We start from the raw sequence: 26,336 nt of genomic DNA, 5'->3' as shown, positions 1-26,336 counted from the left end.
AGAATAATAATTTAAAAAATTACCTCCACATTTGTGTGTGTTTTTATAATATTCTGATTTTGTGCACGTGCGCTGCAAGACACGTTTATGCCCATACTAAAATCTTAAAGTGTGAAACATTGTATGGAATCTACCTAAAGGAACAAAACTTAAAAACAGCAAGAAAGAAGTAACTTATTGTTGTATTTGTTCTTTGAAGTTTATATAAACATCAAATTAATGATTTGCCGTTAGTTTTGAGTCATTTATTTTTTGTTGGAATAATATGGAAAACTGATTGGCTGAACAGTGTGTGGCACATTTGATTGGTTGCAAATTGGTCTATGAAGTATTCAGTGTTAAAGAAAAAAATATTTAAATGCAGGGAATTCCATTTATCCTTAGACCGACCGGCTAGAAAACTGTTTGCCCACATATGCCCACTGCTGGCCGCGGAACCGTCTGTCTGTTGCTTGTTATGTGCTGGCATATCACGATAGGGTCACTTGTTTAGCATAGTTTGTTGTCCTTGAGATACGCACAAGTATAGTTCGCAGTGTTGTGAAATATAGAGTTCGAAAATGAAGTATATCGTTGAACAGATATTATTCATAGACGATACATTTATACAGCTTTTTTATTGTAGGAAATGCCGTAGAGTTTCGTAGGCAGTATCCTAATAGCATTACCATGTCAAGCAATGATGTACAATGTTGTAAGAGAATTACGTTCTATGGTATCGGTGTTGGACAAAAATAAATTTTGAAGTGATTACATACACAGATACTAGAGCACAGATAATCCTCAAGCTGTTCATGAAGTACCATTGCATGATTTAAAAATTGGGTATTGGTGTGCAGTTGGTACGCAGAGGTTAATTGGGCTTTCTTTAATGAAACAGTCGATTCCGAACGAACCTTGTCAGCTGCCGGATATTCAGTCTAACGATTAATGGCATGCTCTGTCTGTGTAAAAGTTAACTTAAATTGGAAGTGGAAGGTTATTTTAAATTTCCACTTATTTTTTTTTCTTCAGTTTCTCTCTGACTTTAAACAAAAGCTGATTAGATATGTTCTATAGCGAAAAGTGTTAGACTTCATGTACATCTGTGATGTGTGTGTCGTGTGCATGTGTGAGCATATGGATACTGTGACATGTAGAATCCACTCAAGATCATTTTTTGGAGGAATGCATATTTATCTCAGGGATTAAACATAATGGTGGTGTCCTAAAGTTCCTGCTCAATATTTTGGGGTTCTCAGGTTTGAATCTTGGCCCAGAGACTAATTGAGCTACTTTAGTGTATTATTCATTTCCCCACACATGTAATCCCATTACCGAGATTGAATAATACTGCTTTTATGGATGACATAGGTTAAAACAAATATTTTCTGGATTTGAAATGTGTAACAAAAATAATTTAATATTGTAGTTACCGAGGGTATTTGAGAACATGGAGCTGAGTGGGATTCTTGGAGTGAATATAGGAAAAGTAACAGGAGAATGGGAATAATTATATGGAAGTGCTTCGTAATTTAACCTAATATTGTTAGAGTGATTGAACTGATGAGTATGAGGTATGAAACGTGTGGGGAAATGAGGAAAACACCCAGTTTGGTAGCGACTGGTCCAGGTATATGTGACTTCCTGGGCTCCGCAGACATCAGATCTCTGATGATGAGGTCCGAGATGGTTCTCGAAACGTCTGTTTTCTGTGACCACATGGCATGGCTGATTGACCAAGAGGACTTAATTGAATTTAGTTACAGTGAACGCTGTAGATCACATATGTTTCTTGTGTAGAGGTGGAGGGGGGAGTAGGATGTTCTGATTTCTTTTAAATACTACAATTGATACATATTGATTGATTCTTCTTGCTGATGTGTAAAAGGTGTTCTGTTGTAGGTATTGGTTTCTTGTGGGATAAAGTTATGAAGCAGCTTATTCTGCTTGTACATTGAATACTTTAACTGTGTGTTCATAAGCACTGTGCAGACTTGTTTCAAATGTTATGTACTGGTACATCCAACAATTTGTGAGTCGTGTTTTATCTACCATGTGACATTCTTTCTAATATTCAAACTTGTGGTTCAGTTTCTTGTCAAATGTCAAGCTGGAATGACCCTTTAACCCTTTCCATGCTAAGTTATTTTTTTAGCAGAAATGCATGCCTTTCATTTATAGTTTTATGTCAGTTTGTAAATGTAGATTTCAAAAAGCTGCAGTTTGTTAGCTAAAGTGTTGAGAGACAGTAGAATATTGGCTTTTTAGTCGATTTATGTTATATGCCGAAGACATGAGGGAAAGAAGGGCCAGTGTCCAAGTGACGTAACTAATTTGTAGCATGGGAAGGATTAAAATAAGTCACTACTGATGTTACAGTAGCATATCTATGATTTATCATTTTTGTCACACCACTTAAACTCACTGTACGCTGATGCCATCATGCCAATTAATTTAAAAGCACTGTGCTTAAGTATCTGAAGTTCAGTATACATAATTGTGGAAATAAACTTTTTGTTATAAATTCCTTTCTTAAGATGTTAATTTAGCATTTTAATACCTGGCAGTGTTAAAAGTATTGCTTATATTTTTATATTGAATAAAACAGTTATAATTCTAGCAAGTCAGACTTTTGTGCACATTGTAGGTAATAGTCTTCCAGTATTCTGTATTATTGTACCATCTCTTAAAATGCATATGAATTACTTGCAGTATAAATCTGGTCTGTAAGCATTAACCGCAGGAGGCCTGTCCCAGGGGTCATTTACTTTTTAGTGGCGAAGAACCATTCTTTTTAATGTTATTCAAAATAACCTTTTATGGAACCACATTATATTATTTGCCATTTGATGCCAGAGAGGAATTTTTGAATCAACCTCATCTTACTGATTTATGTATTTTAATTATTTTATTTAAATTACACAAGTGCATACAATACAATAAGGTTTCTACCTCTGTGTAAAAGAAAACCTGTCTCTTCCATTATGAGGTAACAGGTCTGTAAAAAATTTGTGTTATTTATATTTTCCATGTTGATAAAACACATGAAAATAATTTTTGTAATATAAATAGTGAAAGACGACAACCATTACAATGAATTATGAAGTGATGAATGGGATGATAAAGTAGTTAATATTTCATATACAGTAAACAAGAGTATCACCTAATTAATTAAGATATGTTATACATGAGTCCCGCGCCGTAGCCGCGCGGTCTGAGGCATCGTGCTTCGGACCGGCGATACGAAATTCGCGCTGGTTCGAGTCTCGGGGGAGAAGAAATTTTCTCATGAGCTTTCGATCGTGTATGGGACCGGTGCCAACCCAGCATCGTGAGGAAATTGGGGAGCTACAATGAGTAGCGTAATCAGGTCATGAAAACTAGCAATGACTGGGGGTTCGTCATGCTGACCACACGTCACTCTGTATCTGGTTGGATGATCGTTCACCTCTACTTAGGCATGTGAACGTGAGGCCAGCAGTCAAGCTAGTCGGCTTTGGCTCTCTGGAGCTGTTACGCCACGGATTTAATTTTTAATGTTATTCATGAATTAAATTCAAGTGTTGTCCATAATGTGACACATGTTTCTGGGATGTATCAGCACACGTGTGCAAACTCATTCATTTTGGCTGCTACAAATAAAGAGCCATACATGCATTTAAGAGATGCATGTGGCTTGCAAGCTGGTAGTTGCTGGTCCCTGACGTAGTAAAATCTGCCTCGTGAGCTTAATTGTTTCTTTAGAAGAGAAAGTTTAATGTGAAGTCATGTGTATAACAGATTAATATTTTTTGTTTCATAAACTGTTTCAAAAATATTAAAATCACTGTTTAAGATATGCTGAGTGGAAAGGACATTGTGATGGAGCGATAGCATTAACGGTGATGGTGGTGGCGGCGGTGATAATGATTTTATTGTCTTCTCTTGGATTCATTTGTTGTGTTGGATTTGCTCAGTGGTTATGAACACATTTCATGCTTTCTTTTTTTTTCATTGTCATGTTGATGTGATGACGATAAATGTGTGAATCGTTTCAGCTCGTCCTACTTTCCTCAATCTGAACTTGAATCTGAATTCACTTCGTCAGCAGCCAGCTGGGCCCAAACGTAGGTTTTTCTTCTTCCTGTTTCACAGTTTGCACTCTTCACTTATCACGCTATGTGTTTATGTGTTTGTTCCGTTCTGCTACTTCTTTTCTCATAGAACAAGTATGGAAATGTGTGTAGTAGTGAAGTACACATTTTCCAAATCATTCTTTGTGATGTATACATGTCCATTTATTGCATATGCAGAGTCGGAAATAATTTTCTTTGTTTTTTTTTAAATATTTGTTATATAAAATAAATCAAAGTTGTTTTATTCATGTTTATAAACAATGTGTCAGTTCTGTTCACTGAACTTTTATATATAACGTTTAGTATCATTTTTATGTACAGTTGGGATTATTTTAGACTGATACAAGCCAAAATTACTTTAACTTAACAGTTTTTATTGTAGGATGTAGTATCAAAAATCATTATAATTTGTTGAAATTTTTTGTAGATGAAATGTGAATAGATGGATATGGCCTCCATATCATGCTTTTTTTTTTTTTTTTTTTTTTGGTGTACTATGTAAAGGACACAGAAAGTTGGTGTAATTGTTGGGTTGCAGGCATTTTGGTCCACTGTCTATTAAATAGTCTCAGTTCTTAGGCTTTAGGTGCACCACTTGCTGAAGACTGTCCATGTTGGTGAATAGTTGCCATCTTCACGGTACATTTGTTGAGTCGTCTGTGGATCATATTGTATAGTGGTCTAGAATAGGAAGTGAGAGATGATTTAGTCTGTTGTATTCATTTAACCATTTAAAATGTTTTATAAATTTTAATAAATTGGGTAGGCATTACATGAGAATCAAATAGAATTACAATACTTCATAGACATAATACAGGAGTGGAGAGATGCTTGCCTGTAACATTAATACGATAATTGTTCATTTGAAAATAATTCTTCTTAAAGGCTGATGGAAAAGCAGAATGATGAGGATTTTGTTTAAGAAGGGTGCACTGATTTAGAATACAGTGAGAACTATATTCTGTCAGGAGAACTGTAGACCTCAGAGTGAAATCTACCCTCTTACCACCTTATCCACTACAAATATCATATGGTGTACTGTGGGTTTTGGACTTACGTGTTTGTCATAATGAAACTAAAAACCATATATCTAATATTTAATCCAGATTTTGCCCTTTTCTCTGAAGCATCCTAAATTTATCATTGATGTAATATTTTATTAGGCTCATGTCTCAACTAGCCAACAGATCTCTAGCTTTTACACTGTAAAATTTGCTATAAAGCAACTCACTTTCTTGTTTATTGCTAAGAATCTTATTATTTGTGGTAAAATCATTACAACTTCTCAAGCGTTTACTCCTGTTTGCTTGTCACGTGAGAGCTACGTAGAATTTGTCATATTATATAATTAACTAACTAACTAACTAACTAGATGGCTTACCGAACCCGAAGGTTCATCACCGAATTAACCAAAGCCCTCCACCGGACCCTGTCTCCTTCGACTCCTATCTCCCATAGATCCCGCCTGAGATTATCCTCCCATCTACGTCTAGGTCTCCCCAGCGGTCTCTTCCCCTCAGGCTTCCCAAATAGTGGACCCAACCAAACAGATGGCTTACCGAACCCGAAGGTTTATCACCGAATTAACCAAAGCTCTGTCCTGGGCCAACAAAATCCAGTCTCCTTCAACTCCTATCTCCCATAGATCCCGCCTGAGATTATCCTCCCATCTACGTCTAGGTCTCCCCAGCGGTCTCTTCCCTTCAGGCTTCCCAAATAGTGGACCCAACCAAACAGATGGCTTACCGATCCCGAAAGTTCATCACCGAATTAATCAAAGCCCTCCACCGGACCCTGTCCTGGGCCAACAAAATCCAGTCTCCTTCAACTCCTATCTCCCATAGATCCCGCCTGAGATTATCCTCTCATCTACGTCTAGGTCTCCCCAGCGGTCTCTTCCCTTCAGGCTTCCCAACCAGTACCCGGTGCACACCTCTTGTCCCATCCATGCGCGCTACATGTCCCGCCCATCTCATTCTTCTCGACTTAATCACCCTGACAATACTGGGGGAGGAGTACAGATTTTTAAGCTCGTCATTGTGCAGTTTTCTCCACGCCCCATCGTCTTCCCTCTTAGGCCCAAATATCCTCCTCAACACCCAATTCTCAAACACCTGCAATCTGTGTTCCTCCCTCTGAGTGAGAGACCATGTTTCGCACCCATACAAAACAACAGCATATTATATAATTAACTAGTTTAATTCATTAAAGTGACTGGGGCATGGTCTGCATGAGTGATGTGATTCTTGGTGGGTCTTCCACATCAGTACTGCTCAGAACAGCCTGGGAACACATCCAGTCTTTCTTTAACCTTGAAGATGGAGCCAGTATGTTTTTTTCAGAAACGTTGGTATCTACAAACAAGTCTACATGGTTACAACCCAGAAGATCAACGTAGACATTTTAGAAATTGTTCACAGTTGTAATTTACTTCACATGAAATTGTTTTCTTAGTTTCACTGTTTGGATGTGCTGCCAGTCTGTAGTCGTAATTTAATTACACCAGTAATCATGATTAACACTTGTTCCCATCTTTTTCTCTCTCTGTCTCTCTTATAACTTCCTCCTGCCATTTCTTTTACATGGAATCAGTGATAGTATTATTTCTGTGTTGTTCCTGTTTAAGACATATTTACAGTAGCGTGAAATTTTCTTTTCCTATGAGTAGTAAAAGATTGGAAGGTAAATATGCTGAATTCGATGGAAACTTTTCTAGAGAATATCTTTCCACTCTTGTTTATGGTGTAGTTCATGGTTGTGTGCAATAAATATTACTGTGCTGTTTAGAAATACTTTTCGAAACAAATTCGCCATAGTGTATTTGCAGATATAAAATACATCTAACTCTCCTAACAGATTTTAATATTTTATGGCATGTTACTGCAGTAGGTAATTAATATTACTTTTTTTCTGGAATTCTGTTTTTAATCAGTGTTATATGAGCCAATGTTTTCCCTATGACAGCATCTCCAAACATTGCGGTCTCAAAATTGGGTCTGCGAATGACAACACTGCACGAAGAGCAGAGCAGCAGTAGTTCTCATTCTGGCCTTGAGATGTCACCCCTGATGCAAGAAAAGGAACCATGCAATAATGGAGAGGACCATCCTTCAGGAATAGTGGGCAATGTAAAATCAAATGGAACCAATAATATCTCCTCTGGTAAAGTGGATGCTGATGGAACCCACAGTGATCCAGAGTTCTCTGAATTTGAGTCCTATCAGGTTTGTTTAGTTATTTATAAAAAAAAAAATTGTTTTGTGGATTTTTTGTGTGTCGGCCACTTGCATGAATACTAAAATGTGATACATCTAACCAGATGGTAAGTTACAAGAAATTATCGTATAGCTACTTGTTGGGCAAATTGAAATCTTAACATACTGGCCGTCTTGTAATAAATCGTCGTGGAGGTAATGGATAAGATCTTATCAGGTGGCCAACTTGGGGTGGTGTCTGGTAGCGTGATGTTTATACCGAGTTTGATGAAAATGTCAATTGATATAATTTACATGGCAGAGTAAGAAAACTGGATGTGTGTGGTACCATAAGCCTGTCATTCTGTTATAAAAAGAAATGTGAAAGTCATCTAGAAAGAATGTGAAACAGAATATAGCATTTCTTGTAATATGTGTGTAGAAAATAATGTGTTCAAGAATTTCATATCGTACCTTGAATATCTTATATGTAGATTATGTCCTTCCATTTGTTGTCCATGTGTTGGTTGAAATGACACCATGAATGGATTAATATGAAATGTCACATTGAGAATCTTGAATGAAATACGAACGTAAAATTTGACTTCAACCAATCGAGGCTGCCGCCATTCTTGAAGGTTTAAATAAGCATTGTAAGTATGATAATACTGGTTTCCAGGGCGAATGTTCCCAGTCAAAGCAAAATCAGTTGGTGAAAACAATGCTCCCAAGCTCACGAACTCTGGATTCTTTATGTGAACTTCAGGCGACAAAGATGGGGACTCCAAGTACAACCTCAAGGTAATTGATTAAATTTCTCAGTTTATTTACAATAATGTTATCCATCTCCTGCATGTTTCACCACTTCTTGGTCATACTGACACACCGATGCATTATTCTTGAGTAAGTGCAATGTTCCGCCAGTGGTTTCAGGTGTGCCCCAGATTTTTATAAAAAATTGTAATTCCACATGTTATAGTTAGAAAAAGCCAGTGTCTCAATATTTTATAATTAGAATTCATAATACACGCACAGCTTCATCATTGGTTGTTTTATTCAACATGCGTTATGTTTTGTTTCCAAATTCCTGCGTTATTATAGTGCAAGGATTTATATGTAAATACATATTTGTGTCCATGTACAGTTTCATTCCCCTTTTTGCGGAGCAAAATTTGTGGCATGCCATCTTGTCCGACTAATTAGGGCATGCAGCAGGTGGACAAAGTTTGTAGAACAGAATAAATTTACTTTGGCGGTTTTGAGGGATTTTTAGAGAATTTAGTGGTAGTGGAACTTACATACACCTTTTATGCCCAGCTTTGACCCTTATAACTTTAAGTTATTTTATACCAATACAGATTTTAAATAATGACCTTGATTTCCTTGCCAAATATATTATTCCAAAGGTAAGTCTCATTGCTTCTACCCTGAGTTTAGTCCAGTTCTGAGATTGTAGTAAGTTTGGTTTTATTATTGCAATTAAAATGAGTGATCTCATTTTTTTTCAGTGGTTATGGGTCACAGGCTGTGTCAAGTACAAATCTGTCTAGTGAAGATTCGATATCAATTCGAAGCATCAGTGTAGATGAAACTCCAGATATAGAAAGTCGGGTAGTGATGCTTGTGGAACAGCTCCAGCCAGTTTCTGAAATAAGTGACTATTTGGGAGAAAAAGATAGCGATACTACAGATGAATCAGATCGGAAACATTCAGAGAGCGAAGGGATGAGCGCAGCTGTTAAGAATGAAACCCGACTCAAGTGCGTTGCTCAGGAAACAGCAACCCAAAAGTCCATTGAGATGATGGAGAAGGAAAGGAATCTAGATATAACAGGACAGCCATTGCTTATGCAAAACACTACATTAGAAAAAAAAAAAAAAGAAGATTCAGCTTTGTCTTTGCTAGACAAGAATTCTCTAAGTTTGGAATTAACAAATAGTCATACAGGCAATTTAGAAAATATAAATGATTCTAGTCTGAATGACAGTATACGCATTGTGGAATACTCCTCAATGCCACAGTCTATGAATGACAATTGTAATGAGGCAGAACAGACTGTTGAAGATGCATTACAACATGCATCTGCTGGACAAAACTGTGGTATCTCCATGACTGAGAGTCCTGTGTCTGACAGTCAGTCTGAAGCTTCCAGGATAGCTGCATATGACAGCACAGTTATGTCACCATTTCAAGAGACGCAGATCCTCGCAGAGACTGAACCTACGAGTATGTACAGCAAGGTCATTTCATCCCCTGGGCTTGCCAGCACTTCGGTTATAAACTCAGGTGATGATGAGTCACCGTGTGAAGGAACATCAGTTGTTCACACACACTTGCCTCCAGGCAAGGTATGATACATCCTTAAGATTGGAAAATTGATTTATTATGAAATTGAGTTTAGCTGTTCATTACTTTGTTGGACTGAAGTAAGTACATTCTCCCTTTCTCCTCAAATAATATTACACATCACCTCCTGTACATATCTGATACATTACTTGTAAAAAAAATTTAATATCTCTTAATTCTTAAGATATTGTAAATGCGTCATATTGTGATTATAAGTATTAAAAATATATTAAAATTTATTTTCGTCAATCACAAATATAAAGTTGTTAAAAGATTAAAACATCAATTAACGTTCCTCTTCGATTACTCGATTACATAGGAACTTACACTACTAGTCGGTAACCAGCCACGATACATTACAGTCCAATACATCTCCGTTTCTACTATATACCTTACGATATTACTTCTTGGTCCTACATAAAATATTGACGACACTACAAAATACAAAAATACAAACCTAATAACAGTGACCTGTGATAGTACAACGCAACGAAGAAATAATATATAGAACAAGAAGAACATCATCAGAAAATGAAGAATATAAATTATGAAAAACAATAAAAATCAGTATTTTCAGTAATAAGTTTTAACTACATAACACCCGTTGATGGCTAAATTATAGCCGAAACTAGTAATGTAAGTTCCTATGTAATCGAGTAATCGAAGAGGAACGTTAATTGATGTTTTAATCTTTTAACAACTTTATATTTGTGATTGACGGAAATAAATTTTAATATATTTTTAACTCTTAATTCTTGTTCATTGGCATGTTATGACACTGTGTAATGTAGGTTAGGTTGTCATCAGCATTTCATTTGGAAATTTTTGCGTTTGCAGATTGCTTTGAACCACCTATAAGACTGCACAACATCAAAACCCAGAAAACCCTGATCTGAATTTCAACTGCTGTGAATACCTCAAATTTTGTACTACTAGGCATGCTGAAAGACTGAATGCAATGTTGGTTTGTAAAGAATTTGTATTGCAGTGTGTACTGATGCGGATCGGCAGGCACCATATGGATGTAGGTTGTTTTCCTGACATTTCAGAGATTGTTACGCTCTCTGCTTCACTTTGCAGATGGAGGCACTAAAGACCTCTGAAACATCAGAATTTCAGCCTGTATCTATACTGTGCCATCACCCAAAAACAGGATCCACATTAGCATTTAACAATCATGATCTGTTTTATCTGTTATACGAGGCGCGTCCTCAAAGTAAGTTTCCCTGGGGCCGTTTACAGAAACAAAACACAATTTCTTGGAAATATTTATTGCAACAGATACAGCAAGTGTCCAGCTATTTTTCAACATATTCGCCACCGGAATTGAGACATTGGTCATACCGTGGGACAAACTTTTGAATACCTGTGTCGTAGAAGTCTGCCGCCTGGGATTGGAACCACTGTGTGACAACCATCTCCGCCTCTCTGTCATTCTCAAAACGCTGACGCTGACCGGACAGGAATTTCTTGAGGTGTAGGAAAAGATGGAAATCACTGGGAGCGAGGTCCGGGCTGTAGGGTGGATGATTAAACACCTCCCAGCTGAACTCCTGCAGGAGACTTGCTGTCCGTCGAGCCGTGCGCGGCCTAGCGTTATCACTGACCGCACTTCACAGTCGGCGGGAGCTGGAATAAGAACCTCCATCTTCAACAGCTGCAATGATGCTACTGTGAGAACGCGGGAAGTGCCGTTAGTGCATGCGCCATGCTACGTCATTGCTCTATCACGTATGCACAGTCGCTTTGCTCAATATAAGGTTTGCTAGCTGTGGGACGAGTGGGAAACTTACTTTGAGGACGCGCCTCGTATAGTGTAAAATGATAGGATGATTAATTCGCCGCGAATTGGAAAGGAAATGGAAAGAAACGGTTATGACCTAATTTGAGGTTCTACTACATCAAAGCGGGAGTGCTAATTACATAGTCACCACATTGGTTGAGCTGTTGTGAAATCTTTCATAGGAATGGTGTTATTTCTTTATTTTCATTGTGTTTTCAGTTTTCATCTTCCACCATCCCCACAGGTCTAGAGAAACTTCACATAAACACTCTTTCTTACTATGATTCTTGCAGTTGTGGGAATCACTGTAATATTCAGTGTAATTGACAGGTGGTGCGTCGGCGTAAAGCTGCAAGTAAGGGCCATACTTCAAGTCAACAGCGGGCATCATTTCCAATGGCACGACCTCATGTATCAGAGAGCAAAGCTGCTTTCAAGTTGGAGCAGAGGATTCATAGCTCCAACCTTATTGAACATAACGGAGTTTCAAGTTCTCAGGATTCATCCAGTGAGAGGCTTGGCAATGGAGGTAAGAACTTCCAGCCATCCTGCATCACTATGGAGTACCAGGCTGTGGCTTCATTGTCTTTCTAGACACATTCTGAAAAATTATAAATGGTGTCATCCTTACACAAACTGATGTTTTTCTTAAAAGTTGGCTTGGAGCCAAAGATGGGATGGACAGCCATGTAGTTGGCCCTGGGTATGTTCATTGTTAGCTATAATTGGTCCTCTGCATAATATAAAATATTGTTTATTGTATAAAACAGATGAAGGAGACAGCAATAATTTATTTGGTTCTCGACGAGATCTGCACCGCCTGGCTGACACACCTGTTCCTGACTGGGTCGTGCTTGGTGAGAGTGTTCTTATCCGGCCATATAATTCATCCGGCGTCGTCGCCTACATTGGTGACACATACTTTTCTGGTGGTACCTGGGTTGGTGTAGAGCTCGATGCACCAACAGGTGAGCATATGTGTGTCTGTACCATTACTTGGTGATTTTAAGGGATTGTGTGGGGATAGATCTATTATTCAGAGGTATGTGAAAAATTTAATAGCCACCAAAATTAAATATATCATTAATGTAATGTAGTCTGCAGAACCCCTGTGATCTTGCCTCACACATTTTGGGAATCAATGCTTTAGCTGACTCTGAAACCAGTTCATTTTATATGAAAAATATTTTCATGATTTTGTGGACAGGAAGTCTGTTTTTGTTACGGGATATTTCTTTTACTGTTTTGCAGGTAAAAATGATGGGTCGGTGCAGAGTGTACGCTACTTCACATGCCGACCCAAGTGTGGGATTTTTGTGCGCGCAGATAAGCTGATTCAAGACCGACGGGGTCGAGCCATGCGTGTTGGCAACAGTCGGCAATCAGAGGGTGGCACTATGAAGAGAAGCAGTAGCAGAGGTGATTAATGCAGTATTTATTCTCTTGCAGGTTCTTTGTTATTTGTACATATTAGAGCATGCACTGTCTTCTCCTCCTCTGTACTTCATGGTATATTGGTCTCTGGCATGTTCTGACTTCCAACCAGGGTTCCAGAAATACAACTTAAATCCAAGAGATTCCAGGTTCTCACAGCAGTGAACATGTAGGTCACTGTCTTTTGGGTTGTGCCGCGTAGTCCGGTAAAAGTTTACCGATGTTTCCGAGTTGCTTGCTGCTGCCACCACAAGGCCTGTGGCCTGTAATGTCTGAATTAGAGGAATATCTGACAATGCAAAGTAAAATGGGTTTGTAGTTTCTGGTATTGCAGTGGCAGCTTTGGAAACCCGTTAGGGGACCCTAAAGTAAGTAGCTAAAGAGGCTATGGTGAAGCTGTAATAAGGTCAGAAAGTTGACAATGGATATAAAATTATTTTGAAAAATTGACACAGCCGTGTGAAAGAATGTTATCGTATGGGACAGAAAATAAGCTGATTACAAATTCACCTGTTAGACATGAATGACAGTATTTTTTTTTTTCTTTAAGAGCTTTAGAGAGGAATATGTCAAATAGTGCCACGGTGGTCTAGCGGTTAGAAGGCTGGCCTTGTAATCCTGGGGTCTCGGGTTCGATTCCCGGCGGTGCCCGAATTTATAACTTGTGTTGGGCAAGGCCGTGGTCTAGGCAACACGGAGTTTTCCTCCGTGGCATCCAAACAATTATTCCAATCACACACAGAAGAAGGCAATGGCAAACCACTTCTGGATCATCTGCCAAGAACGTATATGAACAGGTCCCAATCCGAGAAAAGGATGGAAGGATCCTGTTCATATGGACCTGTCGGCAGACAGAACACTACAAATAAAAATGTCAAATAAACAACCATATTGAACTTGTATTGACCACTAGCCCTCTGGATCACAACCAGTGTCACTAGTATAAAACATTGTCGAACATATTTGCAGTGTTGTGAATCGACCGTTGTTATAGTCCTGTAGAGATTTGTTAAATAAAATAGTAGTTGAAGAAGTCTTCAATGCTGTTGTTTTAGGGGAAGGTCTGTCTACACTTCATCGGTCCCGCAGCCGAGGAGAGGGAATCAGTTCTATCGGAACAAAGTCATTACCAAGGAATAAATAAAATTTGGTGTGATGAGAAGGTGTTATTACTAGTTAATGAGCAGATCCTGCTTGGGCTCTGGCCTTACTGCTTCAGTCTGATGGGGGCAACCTACCAACCAGTCAGCAGCCAGCTCACCGTCACCTCCTGTTGGTCAGACCCGCCATATGCACAGATTAGGTTAGGATAGATTGAGTATTGTCACATAGATGAAGGCTTCATAAAGAAATCACGATTAAGTAGTTTGAGGTAAATTAATGTATTTGCGTATTTCTTCTTCTCTGTATTGTTTCTTTATTTGCATCTTTTAAGGGGTGTATATTTTATGAACTTCAGGAAGTTTAAATATCAATAGATGTTAGTGTTTCTGTAATGAAGCTTATTTATTTTCAAATTACTTTATGTACATATTGAATTTATTTCTGATACCTCAAAATGCTTATTTGTGTGTGTGTGTGTGTGTAGGTTAATTGAAAATGTAATATATATTTCTATTTTATTCATGTTCTCGAAAATGGAATCAGTTTCCATTAATTGCATCTTCATACAAATGGCAACATTTTATAATGAAAGTTCTTCATAGAATAAGGCAGTCATTTTGTCTTGAATGAGAGAAAACGAGAAGTAAACTCAAAATGGTTGTCATTGTAATTTTTCCCTCCATAAATGAAATTTGTGCAGCTAAGAAAGATATTATTGTTGGTTTCAATTTTGCCCATTGGCATTTTATAGTACGTTGCTTTTATACGTATGAGGAAGGCTAATGGTGAGTTTGTCATATTTTCACATGACAAAAATTATGAGCCTCAAATATTGCATTATTACATTCTAGGAAGAATGTACTATTTTTCTCGAAAAATTGCGAACATCCTATGTATTTAGGATTTGAGACTTTCGCGGCCAAGAAGATTTTATTGATCCTCTGTATTTGTTATATTTTTCTTGTGCAGTGAATATCAGAATGTCTTGTTCATAAATAGTTTTTGTTGAAACCAGAAACTTCATTGTTTAAACAATAATCGTAATTTGTCTCATGGCACTGTATTTCACTATAATTTCTGCAATTCAGTATAGAAGGTTATATGCATTATCATACCAACCAGCAATATCGGACTAGCTCGACTAATATCTTTTGAAGGTTGTTGAGCATTGATTTAATTATTGCAGATAATTTTATTACTGCATAAGTGACACAGTGCTAAAGCAGTTGTGAAATTAATTTTAGTCTTGTGTTTCATTTGTTTATAAAGTACTGATTAGTGCCAGAAGCTTACTGGTAGTGTGAAAAATTGAAAATTGCAATTTAGTATTTTTTTTTTCCAAATGAATGTTAGAGGCAAACTATATAAATACTTCAAGTTGAATGTCTAGTCTTATCTTGATATTTTGTGAATGCACCAATTTATTAAAATGGAATGGTAATGTAGGATTGTACACGTATTTATCTCTAATTTCATCATCGCAGTTTTTTTAACTCTCTAACAGAGAAGAAATTTATACGTGTAGTGAGAGAATACTATTCGCAGAGTGAAGACAGATTTACAAAAACATAATAATTGATTTTTTTTCCACAGTGGCTTAATTGATTAATATTTTCTTCATTCTTTCTTGATTTTTAATAGTGAAGTGGATGTTCAGTAGATTGACAGTGTAAAGATTTTAAGAAGGTAATCATACAACATTCTGTTATATAGGATTTGAGACTTTCGCGGCGATTACAATCAATAAAATCTTCTCGGGCAATCAGCCGCGTTAGCCGGTTACTGTAGTAAACCGACGTTTCGGGAACAAACTCTGTCCCCATCTTCAGGGTTCTGATGTGACTGGATCCTCGGAAGTCGCCTGTGTAACTGCCTGCTCGGGACCAGTGCACGCACATGTCCGGACCCAGGCCCAAGGCCCCCTGGCTCCTAGGGCCTGGGTTTACTACGGTAACCAGCTAACGTGGCTGATTGCCCGAGAAGATTTTATTGAACATTCTGTTATGTTTGTATTACAAAGTCATACAGATCTGTCAATAGTCACGTAGTAATTTTTCATACCAGCATACTTTGTATGTGCATTTATTTTATACATTCCATTTTTAAACTAAGTTTTATATTTCAAACAATTTTATATAATTACCAAAATAAGCAGAGTAACATTATATTCATCATTCTGGGTATATCGATATGTAAATACGTAGATGGACTGGGTGAAGAAAGTGTTCTGTTACAAATTAGCAAAGAGCTGTGAAGGTATATGATTGATTTTCTGATCATATTAGCCCTTTCATCTTCATGATACAACAGAATGGATGTCGAAGTATTGATGGCTTGATATTTATTCTTCAGAAAGAGAATAAAGATAAAGGAATAAATGCACAGAGGAATTCTTCCCCTTTGATAACTGTTATAAATGATATGCATATTTCTTTGCCCCTAAAACATTCATTAAAATAATGACATATTCCATTATTAGGTACCTTAATATTTTGATTGTTCAGTCATATGAGTGCCTGATCATATAAATAAGCTGTCACTCTTGGCAGCTACTTGTGACCGGTGAACATAACATCTACACTCTCCCGCACCCTCATCATCTAATGAAAATTCTCTCAAGAAACATCACTTCTAATGAGGCAAAAGATAAGTTTTTCATTACTATGCATCCTTTTTATTCATACTTCATCTCACTGCTCATATTATTACAGTATTACTTTCTGTTACTAATTTTATATGTACTTTATATGTTAATTGCGTCATGTTTGTGTTTTATTGATACAATTTTTTATTTTCCGTCTATACACAAACTTAAAATAATGTTGTTTAAAATTACTTAAAATTATAACATTCTCAGTAGACACTGCATCTTGTTACATTTCTTGTATCGACGACATGTTTCAATGTGTATTACATCATCATCAGGTCTATCAATTTTAATATATTTTAAAAACTGTTGTACATCTTGCGTTGCGTATATTGATTAATTTGATTTGTTTAATTTTAAGTTTTTGTCTCTTCCTTTAAATTTGGAGGTTGTGCTTGGATGTTTTATATCTGTAAAATTAATTTTCAAATCGTGATTTTGGATATTGACATAGGAAATATAATAATTTAAAAAGTTATTACGCAATATAACGTAATACCATGTAAAAGAATCATATCTACTGAGAATGTTATAATTTTAAGTAATTTTAAACAACATTATTTTAAGTTTGTGTATAGACGGAAAATAAAAAATTGTATTCATATGTACTGTATTTTGGCTTTGGTATAGTATGGCCAATTGTGGGCTGTGTGGGAACCTAACTGCTGTTTACATAATGTCTGTGGGAACTCGAGTTCTGAACACATTTGTGATAATTGGGTACTTCCCATATGCGGTATAAGGGCAAAAGTATTGTCCAAAGATATATTTTGCGTTGGTGGCATACTAGAGTATTCCAACTTGAACAGTTTGTAATGACGTTAGTACAATACCGTTGCCTCTAGCATTCGTTTGTTTTAATTATGAATTCCACAAAGATACAATTGAAAGCTAAAATAGTGACATAACAAGCTTGCACCACTGAAATATGGTTTGATACTAGGAAATATATTTGTTTCACAGATAGATACTGAAGAGTAATTGATTAAAAGAACTTACTGACACCCTGGAACCAAAAATAATATCTCCAGTATTCCTGTAGCATTACTTATAGTTCCACGTATGTTATGAAGAAATTGTTTTATCGTTCCAAGGAAAACAAAAATTAAGATTAATGGCATTCCGTATTTCTATAAGTGACAGAACTAATTTCTTTATGTGAAGTATTATTATTGCGTTTGTAGTTAGGTCTTGCTGCTTCAAGTTGTGTTTAATGTTTTAAATTAAAATCTTACGTTTAACGTACAAAACCAATAAAATTGAGTTGATGTAATATAAAGTCATTTGTGATGGATTTTGACTGAAATTATTATCCAGCTGTTGCATAACTTTTCAAAAGATTGTGTTATAATTTCTATGTGTTATTTGTGTCCATAATCACGGCAGACTAGTCATGGGAACGTATCACTGTTCGCTGTAATCAACATGACAAGGGCAAACGTGTGTACACTACAAGTTCTAGCAATGTTCTAAAAAGTTGTCAAAAAATTAACAGCAAAATAATTTTATATGCAACTTTACAGGTTATGAAAAGTGCCATTATAATCAGTTTTCAGTGACAGTTTTAGTCAAAGCAAGTTTTAAATTACTTACATATACTTAATTTTAGTGGTTTGTATTGTTTATATAAAATGTTAATATATTGAGTGGACATTTTCACATAAAAAAATGTTTTATGCTTAGAAACAGGTGAACCTGTCTGCCACATAAATGACATATATATGCAGATTACATATCAGCATTCATGAAAAAAGAAGATTGCTTGTGGAAAGGACACATGAAATTTTTTCCATAACATTTATTGACCATACATACTTAAATATATACATGACGTTTTAATCATAATGATCTCATCTCACTTACCCCAGCAATCTTATAAAATCGGGGTTGAAAATTGAAAAATATTGCACGTGGTATGCCAGTTACGCTGAATTATTTACGTTACATGTTTCTGATCTCATTTAACAGACATCCTTTTTTCCTGGCTTTACTGGTCATGCGTCACATCTTGCACGTGGTCCGTCTGGACAAAAAGAAATGGGGGCAAAAGTCAGGAAGATGTTTCACCAGAAATTGTTTGAGGGTCAAAGATTACTTTGACCTCTTATATCATTTTTTTTTAATGGTCTTGTCAAGTCTCCTCAAGCAGAAATTCAGAACGCTGGACATTGATAAAATATTTCTTAATTATCATTGTAATAAATCATTATTACTGAGTGGGTTGGTGTAATGGTATTGCTGTAGACTTCTGTTTGGTCATACCCAGTTTGAATCTTGTCCAACTTTATTCATGGTTTTCCTCTGCCTTTGAAGATAAATACCACTGAAGTACAAGTGACTGTCATTATACGCAGGGTTTGAATTCCCACAAATTGCTACATATGTTGAAAAGGCATAAAAGAGGAGATGTGACAATCATCATTTTGATGTTAAACTGGTGCCAAAATTCTTTGATATTAAGATAATCAGCTGCATCACATTCCCTGATAAGCCTGGAGAAGGTTTGATGCAGGTAATAGACTTTCAAATTTGGCTGCAGATAGGATATTCATGTTCCTCATGACATTGAAATAAAACCACAGATATGTGAAAACATGGGTTACAAGAGCCACCTCTATGTTGAAAAAGGCCACAACCACATCCTTAACACAGCCTTACCTGCTTATCATCTTAAATCTCATTAGAAAGGTGTATATAACCTGAGAACCAGTTAGTTAAAAAGCATCGTAGAATCATTATTCTTACAAATGGAGTGCCGAGAAATTCCATTGATACGTTCAAATGTGTAGGTGATGAAACAGTTTCTTCATTGTTTTTCTTCGAGTAACTAGCTCGTGCAGACTTCACTTTTCCACACACACAGGCTATTGGAGATGTTACTTTATTTTTTTTGTAGGATAATGTCACTTCTTTTGATGCATTGTCTTGTGATGCATTTGCAAATGCAAGTTTTCTTATTGCCTTACGGGAATATAATGGTGTTGCTATTATTAAAAATGGCACCGACTTTATTGGTGCTCTTCCCCCCCCCCCCCCGCATTTGTATAGGGTCTCATTCAGTGGTGTACACAATCCATCTGCATGCACATTATATTATTATTACTATTATTTATTACTGTTACTATGTTTAGATACCAAAGTTGTGAAATTATTTGATTCATTACATCATTAAACATGATTATAGATATTATTCAGTATTTATTCGTCATTGCTTTGTGAACATTATCAGTTCACGTGATCATTGCTTAGACTTTGTATAAATATAATGTGGATTTATTTAAGTTTACAAGGCATTTATGACTATTTAATAATTACTATAATTGTGCTTTATTTGTGTAACTGATATGTTTCACTGCAAGATGATAGATGATTGTGGGATTGGAAGTTTTGTGAGTGTATATAATATTGATGTGTGTGTAGGCAGATTGTTGTGATTATAGTATACCATAACAATTCTTTTTCTTCTTAATATGCAATGTAGTGGTATAAATTTTGTGATTGTAATGAAGTGGAAACATTGTTTGTACTTGCTTTCAAAGGTCTACATATCTGATCTGAATAACTCCGAAAAATATAAATACTTTTAAAATTGTGTATTTTAGCTTTCACTTGTGTATATTTTTAAATGGCCAAGTTCCAAACCAACTATCCAGAATTTTTTTATGTATTTATTTTGTCACATTGTAAAACTGTCCAAAATTCTAATATTAAGATTAAGAATATTATCTGTATCTAAGGAAAACAATAATATTTAACCATAATCCATCCTAGAAATTTTGTCCAAGTGAGTCATACCGTTCCACTTTTAGAATTATCACCATAAAGTAATAGTCTATAAATGTTAAAAAATATAAAGTCATTCCATTCCAAAAATTTATTATTCAATCAAGAGAAGAATTTTTTAACTTCTCAGTCCAAAATATTTGCCATACATAAAGTAGACATTAGGTAATTATTAATATAATTCTTGGGTGTATGTATTGGTGTGTTAAATGTTTCAGTTGAAGTAAAAACCCCCTCTTCCCATTAGATTGCAAAGCATTGAAAAGTGAATATATAGCTATAAGCAGTGGTGACAGATGAACATCAGTACTAATTATCTATTGTATTGCAGAAGAAAAATATTTGTTTTTATCTTTTTTTTGTTTTTGCAGTGTAGAAAGTTCCAACAGCAATCAAACATGCAATAGTGGTTATGAAGTTAATTCTGATTTGTATATATAGAATTGCTATCAGTTTTTCTTATACATATATAGTAAGTAGGTAGTCTGACAGTAGTCGACCATCCAGACGTATGAAAATTAAAAACATTTTCCCATCACTGTGGAGGAAAATCCTCTTTACCTAAACCTTCTACAACCAGTGGTTTTATCATTTTATTAATTTGAAGCACCGTTATAATTTCTTCAAAGATTATGGAGTATTATAAATTATTAATAATTAATATCATACTAAAGTGAGCTCAAATATGTTACATTTTCTGATTGGGCATGAAAATGTTATTGTACTGAATTTGCTCATACTTTCTTGTCTTTAATATGTTTATTGGTTTTATTTAATGCAATGCCCAAGTCTTGTAATCTACAATGTATAATATTTTTATATATATATATATATATATTAACATTTGTGTGAATTTTAAATAAAGAAAGTTGGGAATTGATAGCTCAGGTCAGTCTGAACATACTGTTAATTTTTTTTCAGGTCAGTCCAAACATATTGTTATTTTTATTTTATTGTTAAAATATTTGTTATTGAATGCATGTGTACTTAAAAGTGCAAGATTCTGTTATCAGTCAATCAACAATTCTGTAACTTTGACAATATTCAATGAAATTATTTTACATACTTTCAAGATGGTTTTCTTAGTGGTGTAATTCGTTATTTATAAACTTTCTAACATTAAATACACTGGGATTTATCATCAAATAGATCTGTAATCACATCCAAGCAGTTCTGATTTTACCATAGATAATGCCACGAAGTTAAATTCGAGGATTTGTAATTGTGTAATCGAGATTCATATCAATTGTTTTGCTATCAGTTGATATATAAAACTGAACAGAAGATAGATAGATCGATCAGAAAATGGCTGACTTCTGGGTTATAGCATCATGTAATCTGGTTTTGGAGGTCCTTGCTGCCTCCACCATCAGGGCAGTGGTAGAGGCTGCAAGGACCTCTGAAACACTGGTAAACTTCTACCAGATTACGTGCCTCTACAACCTAGAAGACAGCCATCTTTGTCGCTACTGTGAGAATCTAAAATCCTAGTTAGAAAAATCAGACTCTGAATTGAGGAATAAATGTCAATTATTTTCTGCCATTCATGTTTTCATAGAAATATTACTTTTAGGCTTCTCTGTTACCCCACATAAGTAAGTCAAAACTGCTTTTTTGTGACTTAATTAGACAGCTACAAAGCCCTCAGAAATATTTGTTAATGATGATGTTGATACTGATGGGTACAACTGAAAAGCTTCCATCATGGACTGTAAATTTTGAACAAAATTTCCACAGCTGGTGAGCTGTGGGTTTGGATTACATCATTGATATGGATGAACAGATTTATAAATGCAATCAAACAATTTAATGGGATTTCCACATTCATAGTTAAATTTGTTTGTAAATTAGTGGTATTGTGTTTTTTGAATCAGGACACAGATATTAGTATTAGTATGATATATAATAAGAGCACATAGCATACTTGACTACAGAGTGGAACTTGTAAAAACTTCAAAGATCTGTGTTCCTGTATTTCATGTATTTGTGAATTTGTTAGTCTATGACTGTGCTAGCTGCATTCCCCTGGATGTCTTAAACACATCTTAAGGGATGTTCTTATTATAATCCCTCCCATTCATCTTTTCTTCTCTGTTATTGTAATCAGCGGACAACTTGACATGTGGGTGATGACAAAATTCTAGGAGATTTATTGTGATTCTGCTAGTAATTGAAATCACATTTAAGTAGGCTGTGAGATTCTCATGGCGGTGAGTATGAAGATGGCTGTCTTCTGGGTTGTAGCTCCATGTAGTCTGGTAGACGTATACCACCGTTTCAGAGGTCTTTGCTGTCTACATCATCATCACCTTGGTGATGGAGGCAGCAAAGACCTGTGAAACCTTGGTAAACTTCTACCAGACTACATGGAGCTAAAATCCAGATAATAGCCTTGACTGTGGATTCAACTGCATGACTTGAACTGCCATCAAAGAACTGAAACCTGAGATAAATGTTTTTAGCAAGGCATGGCCAGGATTTGCTCTAAAACCATATGATCCACCTGTAAAGGTCACTTACACGTCAAGTAGTTTGTCCATAGCTATACCACACTCCCGTGGCTCACCCCTGCTGGTTTAACTCATATTTTATAAATGATAGTTGTCTCATGAAGATGTATGCATTTTTAACTTCTGCGTTAGATGGAGGCATATGGTCAGCTTTACACCACATCCGCTGTATTCGCAGCGACAGTGTCACCAGTACGCGTTGAATAGAAGAATAGATGGACGTAGGGTCTAATATGGATGCAGTTGTGCCACCATGTCCGAAGCATTTCTGGACCCCATCCAACCTTCTATCCAATGAGTACAAGATACTTATCTGTCAATCAACTGCTGTTGCTTGCTTTATTATTATTATTATTATTAAGTGTTCTGTCTTACGACAGGTCCATTGCTCTGCCCAAAAAGAGCTCTCCAGTTGTCCCTATTCTCGGCTTCTCGCTTTAATTCCTGGAACGTCATCTTCTTTCCTTGTTTAAGGTCGTCGGTTAGCTGTATCAGTCTTCTTCCCAGTCCTCGCTTTCCTTCAACCTGGCCTTCGGTGATATCACTCAGTAATCCATTCCTTCTCATAATATGTCCCAGCCAGTTAGCTTTCCTTCGTGTAATCGCCTGCAGAATGTTTCTTTGCTCGTTGACTCTCCTCAATACTTCTTCGTTGGTCACTCGATCCGTCCACCTGATCTTCTCTATTCTTCTCCAACACCACATTTCGAAACTCTCCAGGTATTATAGGATTATAATGGTGCTAAAGTTAATTAAAAATGAACGTGGAATCCCATTGGTTGCAATAGTATGACTTTTAAGCTGTTTTTTTTTTGTGTGTTAATCCATGTTAAAGAAACATCAAGTTTTCTAATAGTTTTACATAAATACTTATTCACTGATATATGTTAAGCTCATAACTGAACATTTCGTCTTTAAAGTATATGTGCATTTCTCTGTGTTTGTACTTAACTCATATTCCTGCTTCTTTTAGTTGTACAGTATTACTGGCTTTGTTGGTAATGTGCTTTTACCATTCTTTTCTCTTCACTTGTTTCTGTTTAGTACATACTGAAAGACACTGCTTAATGAATACTGTAGTTTACAGAATTTTAAATAATAGAATATTTCTGGTGAACTTGTCAAGAGTGGTTTGTTCATGAGGGCCTCTTCAGTATTGTGTTTTATCTGTAGACAAGCTTTTACTTTTTATTTAGAATGTTGGAACAGATAATAGCAAAACAACAAAAATATACTTGCAACTGATTAGGGTAGATAATTCTTAGCCATGTGTACTTTATTATAAGTAGGTAATGAAAATATTAAAGAAGACACAAGTCGCATGTCTCCATTCCAAATGTACATTTTTTGAATGTCGATATGTTATATATATAAATACATGTTCCAAATATAATTGTGTGTGTGTGTGTGTTTATTTGAAGAAGATTGACAGAACAGTTTGTGGTTTTAACGGGAATCCACACATTTTCTAATATTATTCTGATTTCTGATAAATTTCTCTTCATCCTCAATCTTGAATCATTTACAATGGCATAAACATCTCCATTCTTTCTGTTTCTTACTGCCACCATATGCCTTCATTACTTTTCTGAAATTCATTATTCAGAAATAACTGTCTAGTTTTCAGCTATAATGAACAGCCAGTTAACAAGAATTCTACTTCTAGCAAAGTAACATTGGTATGGTGACTCAACACCATTTTAAATGCATTTTTTTTATTATTTTCATGTTCTTGTGGTGATATTCATTTATGACACAAACATAACTATTCAATCTATTATAGAAAAATTAATGACAGTACAAATACCACTTTGGTTAGACTGATGTTACTTTTCTTTGTATTTAATTAAATATTCACATTATCTATAAATGTATCAAATTAAATACTGAAACCTGCATTTTTGTCATGGGCCACTGTTTTGTTCAATGATTAATTTTCTATACATTAGAGCTTCATGTGATATAGGGATAATATTTAACCAATATGAACAAGATGAAAATTCCCATAGTTTTTAGTCTAGCTGTCCATTACCAAGTTTCCTTCAAATGTACTGAATGCTTTCAAAGATTAAATGTGCATAGATAGCCTCCTTAAGCTTTCATTTTACATACTAATACAAACAAAAGTTTGGTTAACTTTTATAAACATGCTGGATTTTGGATTAAAAGGGCATATTTTTGAGGGATACTGGTACTGACTGGGGTGTAGGCTGAACCCTGAGCGTTTGATTCCCGGCAAGACGGTTTTTTGTTTGCCACTTCTGGGGCACGCCCATCCATTGGGTACTGGGTTCTTGCATTCAGTTTTTGATTTTCTAGTCAGTAATAACAGTTGGAGCACCATTCTTAAATGACATGTTATGGGATTATTGGAGGTTACCCCACTTTTGCCTTTTAATTTCCTTTTATCAGTGTTCACATCGTGAGAGTGTCATCCTTACATGATATATTTTATACCCTCAAAACTAAATAGTTCTTGGTCTCCCTGAGTCGGTTTCCTGAACGTTGTATTGGCAAGCCTGTATGGTACTAGTTGGAATTTACTTGAACACCGAAAATGGCTGACGACGGTGATCTTCTAGACCGTGCAGATACAGAATCTCAAAAGTCTGATAAAATGTTTTCTCTAAAGAAGTGGAATGCTGTTGCTATGTGGAGCTGGGACGTTGAATGTGATACATGCGCAATTTGCAGAGTCCAAGTCATGGGTAAGTGTTCCATTTTTATATCGTGTATGTGGATTTTAGGGTTATGGTTGCTTTGTGGTTGGCTGTATGCAACAATTTTACATCATATTTTCGTAACAATGGGAATTAAGCAACCACTGATGGTGTGAACGAAATATTGTTTTGTTTCTGTTGCTGTTCGGGTGTTTATAAGAGATGGTATTAATGTATACTAAAGGACGAGTGATTAGCACTTGGGAGGTCCCGGATTCATATGTTGGCCTGAAGACTGACGATCTTGACAGGTTAATAAATCTTTCCAGGCATATGCCATGAGAGGTTATCTTTTCATCTGTCTCTTCCAGATTTTTATAAGGGCTTACAGCCCACCCCTCCCCCAGACATTCACTCTGAAGATGACAGGAGCAGTGTTTGCCAGAATATTAGAATACCTTATATAATGAACATTGCTTGTTTTCAAAAGCTGAAGTTATACGTTAAACTAAACAAACTCCGAAGATGGCTGTCTTCTGGGTTGCGCCGTGTAGTCTGGTAGTAGTTTACCGACGTTTCAGAGGTCTTTGCTGCCTCCATCATCAGGGCGATGAGTAAGCCACGCGAGTGGAAACGGTTAGAGTTATACGAAACTGACAGTCGGGGAAGAGCCTTGGCCCATCCAGTGGGGACTGGTGTCAGAATCAGACGAGGGCTTGGGAGCGTTCTGCAGCATGAGAGAGAGAGGTTTGAGAAAGCGGGCCCTCAGAGTCCGGC

At 36.1% G+C, this 26,336-nt stretch overlaps 2 protein-coding genes across 5 annotated transcripts in view; both read left to right on the top strand.

The window, feature by feature from the left end:
• Positions 1 to 24,292, top strand: part of Khc-73 (Kinesin heavy chain 73) — a 100,716-nt gene extending 76,424 nt beyond the window's left edge. For 2 of the 4 annotated variants that reach the window (XM_087360344.1, XM_087360353.1), the window contains 8 exons: positions 4,020 to 4,088; positions 7,062 to 7,321; positions 7,971 to 8,092; positions 8,800 to 9,640; positions 11,752 to 11,950; positions 12,192 to 12,389; positions 12,673 to 12,840; positions 13,911 to 24,292. In XM_087360344.1, coding sequence (XP_087216470.1) covers positions 4,020 to 4,088; positions 7,062 to 7,321; positions 7,971 to 8,092; positions 8,800 to 9,640; positions 11,752 to 11,950; positions 12,192 to 12,389; positions 12,673 to 12,840; positions 13,911 to 13,999 — 1,946 coding nt within the window. In that variant the 3' untranslated portion in view covers positions 14,000 to 24,292. Of the gene's footprint in view, positions 1 to 4,019; positions 4,089 to 7,061; positions 7,322 to 7,970; positions 8,093 to 8,799; positions 9,641 to 11,751; positions 11,951 to 12,191; positions 12,390 to 12,672; positions 12,841 to 13,910 lie in introns of those variants that run through there. The other 2 variants (XM_087360358.1, XM_087360363.1) reach the window with 2 other exon arrangements.
• A 1,130-nt stretch (positions 24,293 to 25,422) lies between these two features.
• Positions 25,423 to 26,336, top strand: part of Roc2 (Regulator of cullins 2) — a 73,735-nt gene continuing 72,821 nt past the window's right edge. The window contains exon 1 of the mRNA XM_087360535.1: positions 25,423 to 25,607. Coding sequence (XP_087216661.1) covers positions 25,457 to 25,607 — 151 coding nt within the window. The 5' untranslated portion in view covers positions 25,423 to 25,456. The remainder of the gene's footprint in view (positions 25,608 to 26,336) is intronic.

Source organism: Zootermopsis nevadensis, unplaced genomic scaffold (assembly GCF_977971745.1).
Source record: "Zootermopsis nevadensis isolate Lab colony 2312 unplaced genomic scaffold, Znev_1.0 Znev_ptg000003l, whole genome shotgun sequence".
NCBI classification, from domain to species: domain Eukaryota; kingdom Metazoa; phylum Arthropoda; class Insecta; order Blattodea; family Termopsidae; genus Zootermopsis; species Zootermopsis nevadensis.
The sequence above is the reverse complement of the archived record's forward strand: the minus strand, read 5'-3'. Positions and strand labels throughout refer to the sequence as shown.